This window comes from Ascochyta rabiei, chromosome 17 (assembly GCF_004011695.2).
Source record: "Ascochyta rabiei chromosome 17, complete sequence".
Taxonomy (NCBI): Eukaryota; Fungi; Ascomycota; class Dothideomycetes; order Pleosporales; family Didymellaceae; genus Ascochyta; species Ascochyta rabiei.
The window spans coordinates 1,312,277-1,331,789 of NC_082421.1; the positions used below are offsets into that span (position 1 = coordinate 1,312,277).

Here is a 19,513-nt window from a genome sequence, read left to right on the forward strand (position 1 = left end):
CGAACACTAGGGGGCCGATCTTAAAGGTAGTCTAACGGTAAAGGGACAAAGTCGCGAGCATGCTTGGCCAAACTTCAGGCCACCATGATCCTTTTGCTTCTGCAACGGTCCCCAGGATATCGCAAACGAAGCCCACTTCGATGTTGCCTTGCGTGTTATAATAGCGGGAATATAGCAGGCTTATGTGTGGTCAACATCCACCTTCCGAGCCACGTCGCTCCACCGCCTTCATGCAGTGTCTGTTGCGAGCTGCAGAAGATATTCAACAAGAAAGAATCGAGCAAACAATTCATCCCCTTGCAAATATGCAAATCGTTATCTGCTCCAAAGACCTGTGCCTAGTTTTCCTCGTCCTCGACCTTACCGCCATCTTCCGGCACACGTAGATCGCCCTTGATGTGACCTTCAGCCACCAGCATACTCCAAACGTCCTTCCCCTCTGCGAAGTTTTTGCTCTTTTCCATGAATGATTGGGCCAAGTCGATGAGGAACAGATGTGAGACGTTACCCTCCTTGAGCGATTGTGCATCTCCAGTCAGAGCATACAGGTCGACTAGGAACCGTCGGAGCGAACAAGGCTTTCGGGTGGTCTTGTAAGCGTAGTCAATGGCGTTGTAGCCGAGGCCAGCTTCTACGGCAGTTTCGATAATTTCGTTACGGACCGCCAGAAGGAAATCCTGGTCCCGGACTGTGTTGCCTAGAAGATGCGCCTTAAGCATGCGAATGCAGCGAGCATTGGCATCTATGTCTGCATCGTAGCTAGGAATCTGTTGCGAGTACAACCACTGGACGTAAACCTCAAAGCCTTCGGGATCGAGCTGATCGAAAGTAGAACTGTGCATGTTGGGCCACTTCTTCCACACTGTGCGGCATGTCGGACATGTGTTCCCATTCTTCAGCCATTGGTCCATACACTTAGCATGAAAGTTCTGGCCGCATGTCCTGCAGAAGACCGTCTCGATAGCGACTGGCTCCAGCTTGTCGAGGCAGACCGCGCACTTCCCACAAATATCCTTACGCACTTTTTGGAATCGCTCCTTGAAGTAAGCCGAACGAGAACAAAGCACCTCTTCATGTGCCGAGAACTTGCGGTTGCGCGGTCCGATATGCATATGAACAAAGGTCCCACCAAACCTACTGATTGTTAGGTATTACAGAAGCTGGGAATGAGGCTTCAGTTACATAATTGGCTTGTGTTTTGCGATCTTCCGTACCACACCACGATTTCTGGTAGCAGTCATGTCTGCGCGAGAACGAATCACGGTAGAGCACAGGTTCCGTGGATAGAGTGCAGGTCAAAGTCTTCGGTTGAGCGAGCGATGATTCGTGCAAGGAAGGAAGAAGAGCCTCCACGCGACGAGATGAAGTGAAAGCGTGGTTATGGAAAGAGCCGCGCTAACGCACATCCAGCATACATACAAACGCAAAACTAAGCATGCCCCTCGCACCGCTGTGCTCGCTCGCTCATATATAGCTTCGTTCGGCTCTTTCAAAGGTGCCTCCTGGATCTGATGGCAATTTCTAGGCACCAGTGCTAAGCTGGCAAAATCCATTATAGCCACGTCCTGCGAGTAAGTTGTTCAGAAAACTACAACTCATAATCTTCAAATCGACTAGCCGCGGTATCCCATGCTTTTTGAGATTGTTCATCTTGATCGGCGTCTATGGCGGTTCTTCAGGTTTCTTGCCTCATCGAATTGCGCTTATACCTGTCCCACGAACAAGTCACAAGCAAATCGATAGCAGCCTAGCAACAGATCACCACCTTCACTATCGCACGACAAACAAACCATGTTTTCTGTTTCTTAGATGTGCTGTCTCGTGGTTTGTGGTCCCGGTTGTTGTGACAACGGCATTATCGCTGCTCAGCGCTCGGAATGCATGGAGACGCATGCAGAGTTCAAGAGTTTACCTTTTTATATCGATTGTTTAGGACATCAGAGATCTCAATGCTTCGAACAGGTCACCGATAGTCCCCAAGTACTTCTTGGCCAGCTGAGCACTCTCCGTTGAAGTCGCAGGGAATCTTGGACAAGAGGTTGGTGTTCGCAGTGGTCAGTATATCCTCCCACGACCCTGCAGCAGAACTCGGCGTCGAAGCAAACTAGTCGAAAGGTTACTGGTGTTCCTGAGCGGTAGTATGTGTTTAGTGAATCGTTCGTTTCAAGGTGCCTAATCGAGGCCGAGCGGGTTATGGAAAGTCCTCGGCGGCTTCTTGCGCTGATTACCATCAACAAGAACAATAAACAGAGAGTCCTTTAGGAGGATGGTGACGTACTGGGATTGAGGGTTGCAATATTATGAGATGAGATGAAATGTTGTCATCTTTGCATGTCATGACGTTGATATCTGCCAAGGAAATCGAGTACGCGAGACGCTGAATCGACCAATGATGCGCTTCCACTTTCCGCTGATCTGTCCACGATCGGAAGTTGGCAGAAGGCTAAGAGCCTCAGTCAGTGATCAGTATTGCACGTGGGGAGGCGCACCTCCACATATCATTGTCAGGCCTAACCCAAACCCATCAGCTGATTCTCTGGTGCGGAATGCAGGCTAACCGGGTGCAGCCGTTGCTTTACGACTTCAAGTTACAGTACCAAGAAGTATGTTTTTGGAATTGGTGTGAATCGATAAACCGTTGCTCTTCCGGCGGCTTGGGGTACGTCATGGATGTTTGTAGATCGGGTTTCCGGACTTGAGCTATAGGTCATCTCACTAATCAGAAGCTCGGACGCGAGGTGTAAAGTGTAGCTGCGCTAAGCATCTAAGAGACTTTAGTGCTGTGCTCTACAGAAGCACCTATTACCCCTTACTAAAATCTCTACTAGTTAACCTTTAATATAATATTTGTAGTATTACTACACTAGAAGAGAGAGTAGAGCTCTAAAAAAAATAGATATTCTATAAGTATATAGTTAGTAGTAATGCAGAAGAATAGAAGACTTCTTAAGTTCTTAGTAAAAGAAAATAGTTTTTCTTTATCTATTCGACAAATTTACATAATACTATAGACATAAAGGAATAATCCTTAGGATATTGAAATCAACATAAAGAGAAAATTGTTAGGCCGAGATGGGCCGGCATGTGGCATCGTCGACCTCTAACCTGGTACTGGCAATAAGTACTGTTCTGGCCTACATGCTCACATCTGAGTAAGCATTAATATCTTTTAGAGGTTGGCTAGCACAGTGGGCAGAGCCGTGTCTTAACAAAATTTAGTTTTAAATTTTTATTTTAACGTACTCTACGGGTAAGCGGATCAAACAGGTGAGCGGATCACTCTGCCAAGACCACACCAAACCTCCACCTTACCACGCAATGCCTTAACAATAACATTAATCTACGCCCTTAAGAGAAGCTGTGATACAGCTTGCGCTCTAGGCAATTAAATAAGACGTAATACTTACTTTGTAACGCGCTACAGCTATATATAACGCGCCTTACAGCACACTACACGCTTAATATACAGAACAACCTACATAAGCTAATTATACGCTAGTTTAATAGATTATAGACTAGACTAAGGAGGATATAATTGCTAAGTATATCCTTAAGCTAGATGCATAAGGATTTGCCCCTTAGCTGGCTGCTATAGCTAATATAGCTAATTCTTTACGTACTAAGCATAATATAGGCTATGTTAGCATAAACTAGCCTAACACATTTATTAAGTACTGCTCTAACCTTAAAGTAAGGTTTAATTGCAAGTACAACTATAAGAGAGCCCTCTATAAAGATCTAGAGATTATTAGGGGCTGGCTTAGGCTTATAGCAAATGTTAAAGCTAAGTATAGTATCTAGGACAATAACACATATAACTTTAATAAGACAGGCTTTATAATAGGCTAGATATTAACAGGAGCAGTTATTACAGGCTTAGAGCGTTAAGGACAGCTAAAGGTAGTGTAGTAGGGTAATTAAGAGTAGAAAACAGTCATATAGGGCATTAATGGCACAGGGTAGGCTATTCTACCCTTTATTATCTTTAAAGGCTGTAACTACCTCTCTGCCTGGTACAAAGAGGACAATCTGCCCTATAACTGGGTTATTGGAGTCTCTAAGAACAGATAGACTACTAACAAGCTTAGTCTAGACTAGTTAAAGCACTTTAATGCCTATATAAAGACGCGCACCTAAGGAGTGTACTAGCTGCTCCTTATTAATAGCCACAAGAGCTACAACTCTCTTAACTTCTAACAATACTGTAAGGAAGTAAAGATTGTTATACTATATATGCCTCTATACTTATCTTACCTCTTATAACTACTAGATATAGGTTATTTTGCCCCTCTAAAGAAGGTATATAGGCGCTAAGCTAAGAATCTTATATATAACTATATTACTTATATTACTAAAACTAAGTTCCTACTATGCTTTATAGACGCCTATAAGGAGACATTTACTTCTAGTAATATCTAAGGAGGCTTCTAAGGCGCTAGAATAGTCCCTCTTAACCTAGAACAGGTTATAATAGGTCTTAATGTCCGCCTACGTACCTTACCACTACCTACTGTAGAAGATAAGCCCTAGCAGTCCTAAACCCTAAGCACTACCCTGCAATTAGGGTCGCAATTAACGCTAGTTTAAGAGAGGATTTAAAGGCATGCAAGCAGCTTACTAACTTTAATAGTTAAGGCCTTTAAAAAGCTTGCTAAAGGCGCAGCTATAGTAGCGCATAAGCTAGTGTTAGCTTAAAGGGAGATTACTAGGCTTTAAGCAGTAAATAAGGCTGCTATGCAACGTAAATTGCATAAAAGAAAGTAATTACAGCAGAAGAAAGTCCTAACAGCTAAGGAAGGCCTTTAATTAACTACTCTAACTAAGTTTAGGGCGCATAGTAATAGTAAGAAGGCAAAGAAGCAAGTGCGTGCTAAAGGAGGGGAAGTAACCTAAAGATGCTGTATAAAGTGCTATAACGTTAGACATAACTTACATACATATAAGAAGGCTGTAGAAGATGTTTCTAAATAATATTATGTACTGCACTACTGTATACAAGGCTAAAGTGGGCTAATGCAAGCTATAATAGGGTAGAGATTTAGTGTAGTCTTGGCAGAGTGATCCGCTCACCCGTTTGATCTGCTCACCTGTGGAGTACGTTATAAATATAACGTATAGTTAATCAACTAAGATCTTCTAGACGCTCTTCTTAAGTTTGGCTCCACTCACGTTAGCAGCCACTTACTAAGCACCGGCGGAGCGGCTGAAATCAATATAAGCTTCGGGGACCTGCGCAAGTTTCCAATCTGTTGTACAAGTACCTGGCTTCCGGCATTTGGGATTTGCGTACCATTCGACATTCTCATCACACAACATGTTCGGCAAAACTATCCTCACTGTCGCTGCTGCGATGGGCGCTGCGATCGCGCAGACGGGACCAGGCTTCCCTGTGCCTGCTACCCAAGCTTTGACTGTGAGCTTCGGCAACAACACGGTGTCTCCCGCGGGAGAGCTAATTCCACGTCCTGGTATGCATCGAATTGCAAGTCTCAGAAGGCTGTTCCGTCTGACATGGTGTTTAGAAACCGTCAACCCTCCTAGTATCAGCACTCCAGTCTGGTGGGCCTCTTCTGACACTGAGAGCCCCAACCCACCACTTGGTGTGCTGCTGATAGTTGACCTGGATGTACCGCGCAACAACACGCGAGTTCAGCTTCTGCACTGGCTAGCCACAAACGTATCACTTGGCTCTGGCGGGACCAACTCAAGCTCGACGCCTCTCGTCATTCCCAATGGACCCGTGCCCTACCTGCAGCCATCGCCACCTGTAGGCGACGTGCCGCATTCGTACAACATTGTTGTATTCCGACAACCTGCCAACTTCTCCATCCCTGCGCAGTACAGAAATCTTACAAACAGCCGCTTGCCTTTCAACGTCAGCCAGTTCGTCAGCGACACTGGCCTCGGCCAGCCGTTTGCCGGTAGCTATTTCAAAGTGCAGAACTTGACTGGCACACCTACAACTACGTATCCGCCTGCGAGGTCTCCGACGTCGACCAGCGGTGGTAATGGAAGCTCGCCGCTTCCTTTCTCCGGTGCTGCAACTCAATTGATGAGTGATAGGACTATGTGGGTCGGTCTTTCGACTGCGCTCATTGCTGGATTCGCCGCATTTGCGTTGTAAGAACTCATGGTGCTAGCTTTTAGAAATATGCAAGAACGGTACTTTGAAAGAGGATGTCTGTCGACCCACGTGCAAGTTGATGTCATGGAGCGGCGCTAAACCCGCTTGAGCATTGCGAGATCGCCTGGTGGGGTAGCATACGTGGTGGGGTAACTATTGAGAGTCAACGCGAGCAACAAACATCAATTGCGCGTCAAGAGAGCATTGCCCGCCTTTGTAAAATAGATCCTACGGTCGCTGTTGAAGCGTCAACCGCCGTTGAAATAGAGATACATCAATCCACCATGCTCGCCATCGACGTTTGCGTCGCGACACTTCTGAGACGCAAATCCTCTGATTGGACCAACTAACTAACGAAAAGTTGCGGGCGGCCAAGTCCGTTTTATATCTCCACGGCCGCCGCACCCGTTCGTCTCTCATCCCTCACGTCACTCTCCTCGATCGAACATGTCTACGACGGTTGTCCTCGGCGCCCAATGGGGCGACGAAGGCAAGGGCAAACTCGCCGACATCCTCGCCAACGAATCCCAATTATGCTGCCGCGCTCAGGGTGGTAACAACGCCGGACACACTATCGTCGCCAATGGTGTCACATACGACTTCCACATCCTCCCATCTGGCCTCGTCAACCCGAGCTGCATTAACGTCATCGGCAGCGGCTGCGTCGTCCATGTTCCTAGCTTCTTCAAGGAGCTGGAGGCATTGGACAAGCACGGCCTAGACACCAAGGACCGCATATACATCTCCGACAGGGCACACGTCGTTTTCGACATTCACCAGTTGGTTGATGGCCTGGAGGAGGTCGAGCTCGGTGGTGGAAACATTGGTGGGCATTCTTTTGAACAAATACGGGGAGAAGTGCTGACATTTTAATCTCAGGCACCACAAGGAAGGGCATTGGTTAGTGCTGAGTCATTCCAGATACCTGAGCCTTAGATGACTAACGTACTGCAGGCCCAGCATACAGCTCCAAGATGACCAGGAGCGGTCTCCGTATGTGCGACCTCTTTGATGAGAAGGTTTTCGAGCAGAAGCTCCGCCGTGTCGCAGCAGGCTACCAAAAGCGCTTTGGTGATCTGCTCAAGTACGACGTCGAAGAGGAAATCGCAAGGTACAAGGTAGGGACGGCATCTACCCACATTGGGCCTTGCAAAACTGACATGATCTCCTAGGACCTCCGCGAGAAGGTTGCACCCTACGTTGTCGACCAAGTCCCCCTCCTCGCGTCCGCCAAGGAGAAGAACGCAAAGATCCTGGTTGAGGGAGCCAACGCCCTTATGCTCGACATCGACTATGGCACATATCCCTTCGTCACGTCCTCGAACACCGGTCTTGGAGGCGTCATCACAGGTCTCACTCTGGGATGGCGCTCGATCAAGGAGGTCATTGGTGTAGTGAAGGCATACACGACCCGTGTCGGATCGTAAGCTCGCTACGTCATCATATCTGAATGAGCACACTAACACAATACAGTGGTCCCTTCCCCACAGAACAGCTGAACGAGTTCGGCGAGAAGCTCCAGAAGGTTGGTCACGAAGTTGGTGTCACCACTGGTCGCAAGCGTCGTTGCGGTTGGCTCGATCTCGTTGTCCTCAAGCACTCGCACGCTTGCAACGACTACACCTCGCTCAACCTTACTAAGCTTGATGTCCTCGACGACTTCGAGGAGCTCAAGATCGCAACTTCTTACTCGCACAAGGGTCAGAAGCTCGAAGGCTTCCCCTCGAATCCTGATGTCCTGGCCGAGGTTGAGGTTCACTACGAGACTCTGCCTGGATGGAAGAAGCCCACGACTGGTGCAAAGAGCTACTACGACCTACCCAGCCAAGCGAGGGAGTACATCGAGTACATTGAGAAGTTCGTTGGCGTCAAGGTCAAGTGGATTGGTGTTGGACCTGCGCGTGATCACATGGTCGTCAGATCGTGATCCGCGAGATGGGACCTTAGGCACTAAGCCCGCATCAATATCTTTCCTTATTTTGTGTATGTGCATTTGCCAAACCGTGTTCAATGGAACAGCTTGGAGATGAAAAAGGTGCTCGGTCTAAAGAACTTTGGAGCTTATAGACGTACATATGACAAATTCTGCGCCACGATAGCAACCATGAATATATCAACGTTAGACTCACAGCTGCTAGATCAATTGTCCTATTCTTGAGCTCTGCCAAAAGTGGGGGCAGCGAGCTCCTTCCATAGTGAGCTACCCCGCTTTCGTCATCGAAACCTAGTATAACATGGTGTGATTGGTCATCTGAATGGCGATGTGAAGTATGACGCCCTCTTTATATTCTCATCTTGCCTTATTTCCAAATACCAAGATCTCTCATTTCGAGCAGCTCTTTAATCACGCAGCCTGACACACCAGCATCCCAATCCGAGCAAGCATGGGCAAAGATCATCCTGACGCAAACCTCCACCCAGAGGCAACCGGGCTAGCAGCGAAGACCGTGCAGGTGGGCCAATGCAAATCCACTTGCCGTCCCAGTATGTTGATGGGCTCTAGGCACATTCCGCAGAGAACGATCTAAAGCTGTACTCTGGCTGGTTCTGTCCCTTTGTCCAGCGCGTCTGGATCGCACTTGAAGAAAAGGGTATTCAATACCAGTACATCGAAGTGAATCCATACCACAAGCCGCAATCCCTCCTGGATCTCAATCCACGCGGCCTCGTACCGACACTGCAGTACCAGGGCAAGCCGTTGTACGAGAGCACAGTACTTTGCGAGTTCCTGGAAGAAGCCTACCCGGACCACACGCCAAAGCTACTTCCCGACGATCCATACCTGCGCGCACGGACTAGGATCTGGACTGATTGTGAGATGTTCAAGTTCTCTAGAGATAGACATGGTTACTGACAGCTGCAGATGTCGGGTCTCGGATTATCCCCGCCTACCACCGCTTTCTGCAGCACCAGGGCGAGGATGGCCTCAAGGAGAAGCAGACCGCGTTCCTCAACCACCTCAAGGAGTTCACCAGCGAGATGGATCCCGAGGGCCCTTTCTTCCTCGGCAAGGAGTTCAGCTTGATTGATATTGTGATTGCGCCCTGGGCCAACCGTCTCTGGGTGTTCGACCACTTCAAGGGCGGGTCCGGCATTCCGGAGGAGGGACGGGGTGGTAATTTCGAAGAAGTCTGGAAACGCTGGAGGAAGTGGTTGAGTGCGGTGGAGAGCAGGAAGAGTGTCAAGGAGACGCTGAGCGACAGGGAGCATTACTTGCCTATCTATGGCCGCTATGCGAGAGATGAGGCACAGTCGGAGGCTGCGAAGGCTATCAGAGCTGGAAGGGGTATTCCCTAGCTCATGATTGGGGCCGAGTATTGATAGCGCTTTTGCAAACCAGCATGCACTAATCCACAAGTTGTAACAGCGTGATAAGCACAGACTGCGTTGTTCCTTTGCAGATCAATTATGTTCTGATTTACTTAAGTTGTACAAATAATTATGGGTATACAACGCTATCATCGTCGCTGCTCTTACGCGGTCATTGGGCACTCAGGCGCTTTGCAAGCACTCAACAAGCCCGCTCCAGCCGTCCTTGCTCCACGGTGCGAGGACAATCGCTCTCTGCGCATCACCCGCGTCGCCAGTTGCAGCCATAGCACTAGCCAGACCGACAGCGCTGAGAGTGCCGTTCGGCGGTGCGTTTCTACGAGCAGTCTCCTTTGCGAGCGTACTAGCAAACACATCGCCACCAGCCGCATCAGCCAGCTCTGACCAGCCTGTGTGCTTCCAGGGCGCGAGCACGACGCTTCGTCGCGCTTCGTCGAGCTCTTGGTCTGCACCGCCGAGGCTGATGGAGATGGCTTCGACTATCTTCTCGATGCGTGCAAGCTGCTCGTCAGTAAGGGTTTTGTCGGTGCGCAGGCGGTCGAGGTCATCCTTGATGACTTCCATGGTTTCGAGATCGTCGTCTAGGACAGTCATTGCGCCGACGAGCGTGAGGATGCCGACGTGTGACTCGTGCTTCTCGGAGGCGGTGAAGAGCTGTTCACGCGCGACCTGTCTTTCGTTGTCGCCTCCCTTTGCCCAGAGCACCTCTGCGAGCAGGCAGATAATGTCTGGGTGAGACCCTGTGGCTTCGAGCGATGTGCGGAAGTAAGGTAGCGCTGCATCAAGTGCACCGCTGAAGTAGTGTGCGAGACCGGCGGTAAGGCGAGCGGACAACCGTATTTTGTCAAGTTGCTCGGCAGACAAGATCGACTGGCCAGTGTCACCTTCAAGCTCAGCCATGAGGTCCAACGCAGTCTCTGCCTCCTCTACCGCGGAGTCATTTGAACCTAGCGCAAGTTGGTTCCGCGCAAGATCGTTCTTCGCTTGGACAATACGCGCAAGAGCAGGTAAAGCCTCAGACTTCTCGTACTCTTGTTCGGCAGCTTCGGAAACAGCCTGTAGAGCGGCCACCGAAGCGTCGTAATTACCGACTCGCTCCAGGAACAGCGCTGCGAGATGCTTGTGCGATAGGTCGTATGGTACCTGACGGTTGAGCTGCTGGAGAGCGAACAGTGGCTGTATCAGATTGACGATCGTGTTCGAAGATGACGGTGATGACACAAGGAAGTCGAACGCCGAGACTGCATACTGTCGCTTGGTCAGGAGTAACGAGGAATCTGACAACTCGAACGCATGCGTGAAGTGCGCAAATGCGTCGCTCTCCTTCCCACCAAGAAGGGCGACTAATCCCATACCCACCCAGGCTAAAGCGTAATCAGGGTCTTGGGCTTGTGCGCGTCCAAATGCTGTGTCAGCAAGATGGAGGTCGTTTTGGAGTAGGTAGAGCGTGCCTAGATTTGTCCAGACGTGCACGTTGCGGTCGTTGAGATGCAGAGAACGTACGAACGCGTGCTGAGCGACCTTGGGACTGAGTGTCGTCGTTATCACGCCGAGAGAGTTCCAGAATTCAGAGTTGCCAGCTTCGAGCTCGATGGCGCGCTTGAAGCATTTCATTGCTGCTCTCAAGAAAGCTGTGAGTTTCTGCTCATCGTTCCCTTCCTGTTCCAGGCAGACGTGAGCACGGTACTCAGTCCAGCCAAGGTTGTACCATGCTACAGCCTGAGCGTGGATGTCGTGCTCGCAGCTGGCAATAGCTCGCTTTTGCGCGAGAATGGAAGCCTTCAATACCTTTGTGAGGATTGACACCTCTGTCGAAGAGAAAGTAGCGAGATCATCGTTGCCAATGTTGTCGATGTCTTTGTGTGTATCGAAGTTGACGCCAACGTCTGATTGGCTTCGCAATAAGCGCTCAACGTCTGCAGAAGGGAACTTCTCAAGCTTTTCCTGCACCCAACTGAACAAACTGCACGCATCTCCGACTGCCTTCCAGAGGTTAAATGCATCGGGCTTGTACTCTGTGACTGTGTAGGCGACCTCAATGGCTCGGATGGCGCTGTCCACGGCTTCACCGTAGAATCCGGTCTCGATGCAGTGCCAGCCCTTTTCTACGAGTGTCTGAATGAGGGCAATCGATACTCCGAACTCTTGTGACCGTTGGGAAAGAACAGCTTCGTAGCCTTGGAGTGCTTCATCATACTCGCTAAGCTCCCGGTTGACGTTTGCAAGCATATACTTGGTAAACCAGCTTTCGTTATCGGTCTTCTTCATGATAACATCGTCTGATGGATTCTCGGCGTAGTTGAAGGCACGTTGTGCGGAGTTGTAGCGTCCAGAATTATGGTAACTCTCACCAAGACCGACATAGGAGTAGTAGTCATCTGGGCTGATGCGAAGAGCGGACAGGAATGAGATGATGCTCTGCTGGTACTCTTGCTTGTTCATTTGAACAACTCCCAATGCAGAGAACGGCCAGCTGACACCCTTCTTCTTTGAGCCTGGGGTTGGTTTTGCTTTGCCAGAGTCAACGACTCTCTGTGAGACAGCCTCAACAATATCCCATTCACCCTGATTGGCGAACAGTCGGGCCAACCGCTCAGCTGCAACGATCTCGGACGGAGATAGTTCGAAGGCTTTCTGGAAACATTGCCTTGCTCGTTTGCGGTCCTTGTTGTAGTCCTCGTAGAATATACCAAGCAGAGTGTATGCGGGTGCATAGTTCGGGTTTGCTTTGATCGCAGCGAGAAGCCTAGCGTAAGCTCCTTGTCGGTCCTTTCGTGCAGCTTTCGAAGGGTCGAGCTCCCATATACACACACCGATCCGGTATAGAGTCTGTGCACGTAATTCTCTACCGCGTGAGTTGGATGCGTCCATTTGTGGGTGGTCAATATAGCCTTCGAGCTTGTCCAGTCCGGCCTTATAATCGCCATCGAGTGCCTGACACCAAGCTGCTTCTGCTCCAATGCGACCATTATCCGGGTCTTGCTTCAGGGCCTGCTCCAAGAACTCCGCGGCTTCCTTGTAATCCTCATCTTCCTCAAGTATGAGACCGAGACCAATCAGCGCAGCCGTGAACCTTGGTTTCCGCTTGAGTATCTCCCGGAAGATCTGTTTAGCTTCCAGGTGGTTCCTAGGCGCCTGGTAGTAAACAAGTGCTGTGGCAAGTGTACTGCTCAGCGCATCACGTGTGCTAGGCTGGTCAGTATACAGATCAGGATATCATTTTTTCAACTCAACAACCTACCGCTGGAATGACAGATCCGTCTTCTTGGCTTCGTTTGCTGCAAGCTTCAAACCTTTCCGAGTACACTCGACAGCACTCTCGTACTCTTCCAAGGAAAGATAGAAATCGCCTAATAAGACATGTGCAAGTGGTGACTTCCTGGCTTCGAGAATACCTTCCTATTCTGTGGTCAGCATAGATCTCCTCCAAGGAAGCCGGTTTCTCAGTGGTGTGATAGCCACTTTGCATATCCCGAGACTGGAATGAGACATCAACTTTGGTTGGCACTTACTGTCATTAGGGCCAGACAGTCGTCTTGTGAGACAGGCAGATCGACGCTGAGGGATACCCCGCCTTCGCTCAGATCTGGCGCATCTCCCTTCTCTTGCGTGAGTGGATATTTCGATATGCCACTGCTCAGATATCCTGTGATAACTTTCGACAAACCCTCAGTTGGGAAGAGCTCGACATATTGCCGCAATGTGCCTATGTCGAGATCTAAGAGGTCGTGCGCACTGTCCGCATGTGACGCCATGACTGCTGAACTTTTCGAATCCAACTCTTTCTTAATGCAGAGCTCCGGCCAGTGCAAACACAAGTATAAACGGGACTTCTGGAGTGGTCGAACCCAGCGAACGACGCTGAGATGGTAGGTTGGTGTGATGGTATGCGGCGAGAGCGAAGTTGTGATGTTTGCGTTCCTATAGGGCTGATCGATCTCACACTAGTGCACGTCATTCATTGCCTGCTCTTCGATGAAGAGCCCCACCTAAACCTTCAACCACGACCAAATGGACTACTCACAACATCGACTCTGCCGTGTTGACGGCTCAACATCCTCACGCATATACTAAACTACCACAATGTCTACCAAAACTGCGCTGAAGGCCGCCAAATCGGCGATTGATACCAAGAACTGGGAGGAGGCTATTGAGCAGGCGAATACCGTGCTTGAAAAGGACCCCAACAACTACTTCGCGAAACTTTTCTTGGGACGCGCCAATGACGGGTTGAGCAAGTACGACGATGCAGCGAGGGCTTACAATGACGCGACAAAGCTCAAGCCTGACGATGCGCAAGCATGGCTTGGATTGAGGGGCATGTACGAGGGGCTGGGCGGTCGAAATGTCGACGAGAATATTGAGGTCGGCCTGAGGCTGGCGGAGATATACGCAAATCTGTTCGTAACGCGCTCCGTGTGGCTTGAACTAGGAGCTAACAGAAGCCAGCGACGACGCCCACCGCAGCCAGTCCGCCATCGATAAGCTCGTAGACCATGCTCGCAAGCACGGCACAAAGACACAGTACGCACGCGCACTGGCCACACAGCTACCCTCTTCGCCTATATATTCCTACCTCGAGGGGCGTCTGCCTCAGCCGTCAGCAGTATTGACGCGCATCGCCGAGATCCACGAGACACAAGAGACAGCGACGATAAAGAAGCTGATCGATGAGCGGAGACTACGCCTAGGCGCAACACTCGACAACACCACAAAGACGGTGAAGAACGAGGTCTACGGACAGAGTCCGCTAGAGGGAATATACGAGGAAATCATCAACTGGACGAATGACGACGAGCTGAGGAGAGAATATGAGGAAAAGCTATTGGAGCGAGTTTATGATACCCTGCTTGTGCTTCCCGCAGGCCAGAAGGAGGAGAAGCGACAGAAGGTTATGAAGTTGGCACACGACATGGTGGTCATCAAGCATCCATACCACCTTGCGTGGCAGATCGAGCTTGAGTGGCGGTCAGGATTGGATGTGGAGGCGTACTAGGATAAGCCAACGAGACCTAGAATGGCGGAAGCGCATAGATTTCACGCAAACTTTGAGGCGTCACATTGGCTTCTCATATTGAACACAATATCAAGCTATTCAGAGGAACATTTCAAAACGCCAGAACTCCACCCATGCAGAATATCAATGTGATCGTCGAGCATGAAATTTAAGCCTTAGACGTGGCAATAACCCTCCTCTTTTCCTCCACCGAGAACAGACTCTCGCCCTGCTTCAGCGCATGAATGAGCATGGGGATACTGTTCGCCTTGAAATCTTGAGCTTCGCGCACTTTGTCGAGATCATCGGCCAGCTCAGTAGTAATCTTGCGGATGTAGATGGCGTCGTACTCTTCCTCTTCTTTTCCGGATGCTGCCTTGGATTTAGAGACTGGCGCCGACACGGGTGCAGGAGAGAGCGAGGGCGACGCATCGCTCATGGAAATGTCGCCATTTGAGGTCGGTGCTGGGATTGATTTGGACCTCTTCTTCTCTTTCTTGGTGGGTGCTGGGGTGGGCTCTGGCGTGGTGTCCGCAGACTGGTATGAATCAATGACAAGTAGATTGGGGGTTTTCGTTTGGTCGCACCTCTGGCTCTGTTGAAGGGCTTTTCCTGTTCTTCTTTTGCTCTACTTCGCTGTCGCTGGAGGACTCTGAGGAGGAGACTTTGAATGATCAGTTTTTATGTGTCGGATGCTGCGTTGTGTACGGATTTCACGCACCCTCTGTTCTTGACTTCCTCTTCTTTGACTTGCGCTTCTTCTCAACACCTCGTGGTGCCTTCTGTGCTGCCATTTTGTTGTTTTTACTCGGGATGGAAAAGTTCCAGAACGGTGAATGGAAGGCTTGTCTTAGCGGCACGTGCACGCTAGTGGCTTCTTCTCTTTTTCATCTCGTGGCTGCCATCGCCGTTTCCTTCGCGGCAGATGCATGCTCACCCCACAAAATGAACTACATACACTATCAGAGTCACGACGGGATTTGCTTCGATGCGATGTTCTTGATTTGAATTCCATGAGTGTGGCTGCTACAGCTACTGCTATGTCGCCTGCCATGTTGTCCTCTCTCCTCCTGGGCTCATCTAAATTCTCATGGTAGAATAACAATGGTTTTGTTACCATGTCTCCGGAAACGGGAGCTGGTTGACACTCCATCGCCATAGCGCGAGATCGAAGAGAAAGTCGGACGCCCCTCCCAGCATCTAACATGCGCCGGCCACCTCTATGGGCGTAGAAGTCCACTGCCAGCCATCTTGCAGGACTTTTACTTGTAGTTCCCTCATACAGCTCGACAATCGTTTCAAAATTCAACTGGGATCGCAACGCCACGTCGGAAAGCGCCCCTTTTGGTGTTTTCGGGACCATGTTGTTGAGGAATGATGCGGTTTTTAACCCTGGGGTCCTCGAGTTTTTCGGCAAGTACGCACAGCTGCACGAGAGTTGCCCATTCTTTTGGATCCTTTGCACTGGAGCATTTCGTCGCAATAGATCCGGAGTACGTCAGATTGACGTACAAATTGAAGACTGAAGCATTGTCCTTGAGCATCGCAATTTCCCATGGTATAGGTCCAGACTCGGCTTGCTTGACTGCGCGCACAAAGAATCCGGATCGAGACGAGAAGAGTCGTTTGTGAACTCTGAAGCTGCGCCTCCCGGACTCTATCGAACCAATGAAGACACTGATTGTTGACGAATCGAAGCTAGCTAACTCGTCAGATGAAGTGACACATTCTGCTTGTTTCTGTAGACTTACTAGATGGCATCATGAAGGGCGATGCGTGGGTCCCTGGTTAGCGCCCTGCTTGGGCGAAGCTACATTAGAGGCGACCTGTGAACCCAGCAGCGGACTTTTAGTGCCACCGAACATTGACGGTTCAGTTACTTTTTGTGGGCTGGAGGCTGGTTGTGCCATGTTGAAAATTGGCTATAACTCCGACAGCTGAACCTCAGAAGCAAGCACACAGAATCGATACATTTGGCACTGCGTCTGATCAGCGGAACCTCAGTTCGCGACCTACAACTTATACTTAGATGCAGGTTGCAATGTACCATGTACCGTAGTCGGTAACTGTGACACTATCCAAATCCTGCTTGTTACGAGTTCGTCTCGCAGACGCTCCTTCAACATTCCTTTCGGTAATGTGTGCAGACCCCTAGACCGAACCGTCTTACACGTGAAGACCACCATCATGCGTACATTTCCCCATAGATCAAAATATAAAAAGCTATGTCACAGTGGCGGGAGCAGACTTCGTCTTTCCTTCGCACAGATCTCTCAGCTTACTCAACCCCTGCTTTTTGCTCTGTTGCCGCCGGCTTATCCGTTGCGATGACCGCCTCATGGTAGTACAAGGACGAAGTCTTGAAGGACCCCGATGCAAAAAGTGATGAAGGACGCTTCTGCATCAGACGAACTGCAATATCGAACATAAATTCTGCTGGGTACTTGTTCTTCTCAGACAGTAACCATTCTGCGCGCCCACTCTGGACGTAGTAGTCGACAGCAAGCCTGCGCGCTGCACTATTCTCTGGTGTATGTTCGTACAGCCACGCCAAGGATGTTGCATCGATGTTGGTGCGATCTTTAGCCACTGGTGTAGATGAGAACAAGGGCAGTGTTTCCTGCAGGCAGAGGATCATGCCATCTATGGTTAGATTCTTTGTCTTGACATCCTGTAGTCTTTCGGCCAGTATGTATAGTCTGCAGAGCCAGTGCCACTCCTCGGGGCCTTTCGTCGCCAACTTGCTGGTATAGAGGAGGTTGACGTAGATGGCAAACGTCTCCGGGCGGACGTCGAGGAGATCGACACGTCGAAAGACGGCCGTGTGAAGTTTCGAAACTTCGGTCTTGAAGAACTTCGACCGATCTTTGAGGAAATCCTCATGTACATAAAAGTCTTTCTCCTTTCGAACGTGCTTTACCCGAACATGAAGGATGTTGGGAGCAAGGAAACAACTGAAGCTTTACGTCAACGCAAGTACATATTTATAGAACGTGGACTTACTCGAGAATGCTCTTGTAGGAAGTGCGTAGATCAGCTTCAGGAATATGCTGGCACTTGGACTGTAGCTCATCTCGCGTATAAGTTGGAGGCGGAGATTCAAAGACTGATCTCTTTCGCGGTTCGGGGCCACTGAATAACCTTGGAGAAAAAACGGATACTGCAGGTGGTTGTGGGTTTGATGTTACGCTTCTGCCGGAATCAGCAGTAGGTGGGGCTGAAGTGTTGGGCGGGGCTGGAGTGGTAGTTTGCATTGCTGATCGTACTGACGTGAAAGTTCAACTCTCATTTACACACGAAAGCCCTATTTGTATCATACACAGACTTGCAGGAATGCAGGGGCAAAGCAGCCGCCAACTCTTCGCTTACCTATGTCGATGGTTTCAGCCACGTTTTCATGATGCGCGCGCGTTCCAAGTCGCCTACCAAACTATCGGGTTCCCGCCCAAGATAACAACAGGATCTCCAGCTTTGTTGTTGCACCGGTGAATGCACTCGCGTATGCAATGTTGTTACAGCTCCTGGCACATACGGCGCAGCGTCGGGGCACAACCGCATCTACCACGTACAGCTCTCTCGCAGCGATGACAAAGGGTTTTCTTCCGACACGTCTGTTCGTGTAGCTCAAGTATAGCATGAACAGCTTCGTTGTCCGTCTCAGACTTTTGAATGCCAGATCGACCTGCTAAGCAACACGACGTGAGCAGCGCTTCTTTCGGATTGAGGCCCTCTGAGTACGCATACCATCGATATTAACTGGTGGCCATCAAACCCAGCTGACAAATCGTTTTCTTAGTCTCGGATAGGCGCTATCTCCATCCTTTGCGGTCGTCGTTGGTCCAATGGAATCAGGAGGAGGCGCGAAGAGCCGCGCAGAAACGTCGGCAACAGAGAGTAAAACACTTGCGTAGACGGTGCTGATAATACCCATCGTGTGCGACCTAGAGAGTAACAAAGATTCGGGGCTGAAGAAAGACACGTTGGGCATTTCTCACTGATGTATGTATACTAGAGCGAAGTGTTACGCAAGGGTGCGGCACAGTTCAAGGTCGCCGAGTCATGTACATGCCAAACAAAAAAGTATTCGATCGACTGCTATCGTTGCGTTTTTGGTACTTTTGGTAGCTACAGTCTGCCCTAGATATGCAGAGGGCGCTTTTCGGTCAAAAAGCAAGCATCAAGCAGAAAAAGCACGGCTAAGCCACGAGTCAACACAACGCCAGTTGAGATTATTCACTTTAGCTTCCATCGCCATTTACCACCTCATTCTATTGAAAATATTTGCTTTGCTGTGCTTTGTCGAGCCGAGTTTGTCGGTAAGGTTTGCTTTCCTAGCAACCTCGACCTCCTCACGATATCATCCAACTTCTTCATGTCCTTGGCATTTCCATACGGTCGGACCGGCCCATCGAGATTACCAATACCAGAACTCAACGGTCGTGGCTCGTGGCTGAGTAAGGTGAATTTGAGGCCCTCTGATCTCCGAATTTTCTTACTAAGAAGGCAATATAAGGCTAGTGTCATCGATAGTAGTATGGTCCCAATGTATTACCACTCAAATCGAAGATTACACTCCACACGTTATTATGTCGTTGTTTTTCAAATTTTTTGAAAGCCCAGTAGTATATGTGTAGACAAGAGTAGCCGACGCTACCCTCCCAGATGCTAGCCGTCGTACAGTTGACTGTAACGATGACAGCCACAAGGGAATGGTGTAGAGACATAATCTTACCAAGATCTGCAAAAATCTCGTAGGAACTCGTTTGACCGTGCTCTTGAAGATTCCCTACAAGGTTTGACGAACTATATTCTGAAGTGCTGTAGTCCATACTTATAACAAGATTGATCGCACGAAGCTGTGTGAACTCACATACAGAGGGGATGGTGATGTATAGAGCAAGCATAGAAACTTGCTGACGGAAGCACGGGGACGTGTGCTGTCAGCTACACTACAGTCTGGTCGATGACTCTCTTGCATAAGCAACGACCATGCTGGAAAGTTCTTCGTTGATTCGTTTGCAGGTATTAGACCACAGTCCCCTCACAGCCGCGGAGTCAGGTAG

The 19,513-nt window shown here is 49.6% G+C and overlaps 8 protein-coding genes across 8 annotated transcripts, besides 4 other annotated features; 4 read left to right on the forward strand and 4 right to left on the reverse strand.

The window, feature by feature from the left end:
* Positions 1–22: part of a dispersed repeat that runs on past the window's edge.
* Positions 23–338: 316 nt separating this feature from the next.
* EKO05_0009837 (uncharacterized protein) lies at positions 339–1,241 on the reverse strand (the record flags this gene model as incomplete). Its single annotated transcript, XM_038946941.2, has 2 exons — positions 339–1,134; positions 1,183–1,241. 2 exons carry the CDS (start codon positions 1,239–1,241, stop codon positions 339–341), a joined length of 855 nt encoding a protein of 284 aa, XP_038795208.2.
* A 1,838-nt stretch (positions 1,242–3,079) lies between these two features.
* Positions 3,080–3,203: a dispersed repeat.
* Positions 3,204–3,235: a dispersed repeat.
* Positions 3,236–5,112: a mobile genetic element.
* Positions 5,113–5,314: 202 nt separating this feature from the next.
* On the forward strand, positions 5,315–6,124 carry EKO05_0009838 (uncharacterized protein; the record flags this gene model as incomplete). Its single annotated transcript, XM_038942682.1, has 2 exons — positions 5,315–5,468; positions 5,523–6,124. The coding sequence occupies 2 exons, from the start codon at positions 5,315–5,317 to the stop codon at positions 6,122–6,124; spliced, it is 756 nt and encodes a 251-aa protein (XP_038795209.1).
* A 447-nt stretch (positions 6,125–6,571) lies between these two features.
* EKO05_0009839 (Adenylosuccinate synthase) lies at positions 6,572–8,051 on the forward strand (the record flags this gene model as incomplete). The annotated part of the gene is made up of 5 exons (XM_038942706.1): positions 6,572–6,950; positions 7,004–7,024; positions 7,079–7,242; positions 7,297–7,547; positions 7,598–8,051. 5 exons carry the CDS (start codon positions 6,572–6,574, stop codon positions 8,049–8,051), a joined length of 1,269 nt encoding a protein of 422 aa, XP_038795210.1.
* A 457-nt stretch (positions 8,052–8,508) lies between these two features.
* Positions 8,509–9,421, forward strand: EKO05_0009840 (Glutathione transferase; the record flags this gene model as incomplete). The annotated part of the gene is made up of 3 exons (XM_038942486.1): positions 8,509–8,577; positions 8,628–8,937; positions 8,988–9,421. 3 exons carry the CDS (start codon positions 8,509–8,511, stop codon positions 9,419–9,421), a joined length of 813 nt encoding a protein of 270 aa, XP_038795211.1.
* Positions 9,422–9,616: 195 nt separating this feature from the next.
* EKO05_0009841 (Superkiller protein 3) lies at positions 9,617–13,209 on the reverse strand (the record flags this gene model as incomplete). Its single annotated transcript, XM_038942488.1, has 3 exons — positions 9,617–12,641; positions 12,696–12,853; positions 12,967–13,209. The coding sequence occupies 3 exons, from the start codon at positions 13,207–13,209 to the stop codon at positions 9,617–9,619; spliced, it is 3,426 nt and encodes a 1,141-aa protein (XP_038795212.1).
* A 328-nt stretch (positions 13,210–13,537) lies between these two features.
* EKO05_0009842 (Superkiller protein 3) lies at positions 13,538–14,450 on the forward strand (the record flags this gene model as incomplete). Its single annotated transcript, XM_038942707.1, has 2 exons — positions 13,538–13,854; positions 13,904–14,450. The coding sequence occupies 2 exons, from the start codon at positions 13,538–13,540 to the stop codon at positions 14,448–14,450; spliced, it is 864 nt and encodes a 287-aa protein (XP_038795213.1).
* Positions 14,451–14,619: 169 nt separating this feature from the next.
* On the reverse strand, positions 14,620–15,244 carry EKO05_0009843 (uncharacterized protein; the record flags this gene model as incomplete). The annotated part of the gene is made up of 3 exons (XM_038942568.1): positions 14,620–14,988; positions 15,038–15,114; positions 15,172–15,244. The coding sequence occupies 3 exons, from the start codon at positions 15,242–15,244 to the stop codon at positions 14,620–14,622; spliced, it is 519 nt and encodes a 172-aa protein (XP_038795214.1).
* A 1,484-nt stretch (positions 15,245–16,728) lies between these two features.
* Positions 16,729–17,704, reverse strand: EKO05_0009844 (uncharacterized protein; the record flags this gene model as incomplete). Its single annotated transcript, XM_038942538.1, has 2 exons — positions 16,729–17,404; positions 17,454–17,704. 2 exons carry the CDS (start codon positions 17,702–17,704, stop codon positions 16,729–16,731), a joined length of 927 nt encoding a protein of 308 aa, XP_038795215.1.
* Positions 17,705–19,513: the final 1,809 nt, after the last annotated feature.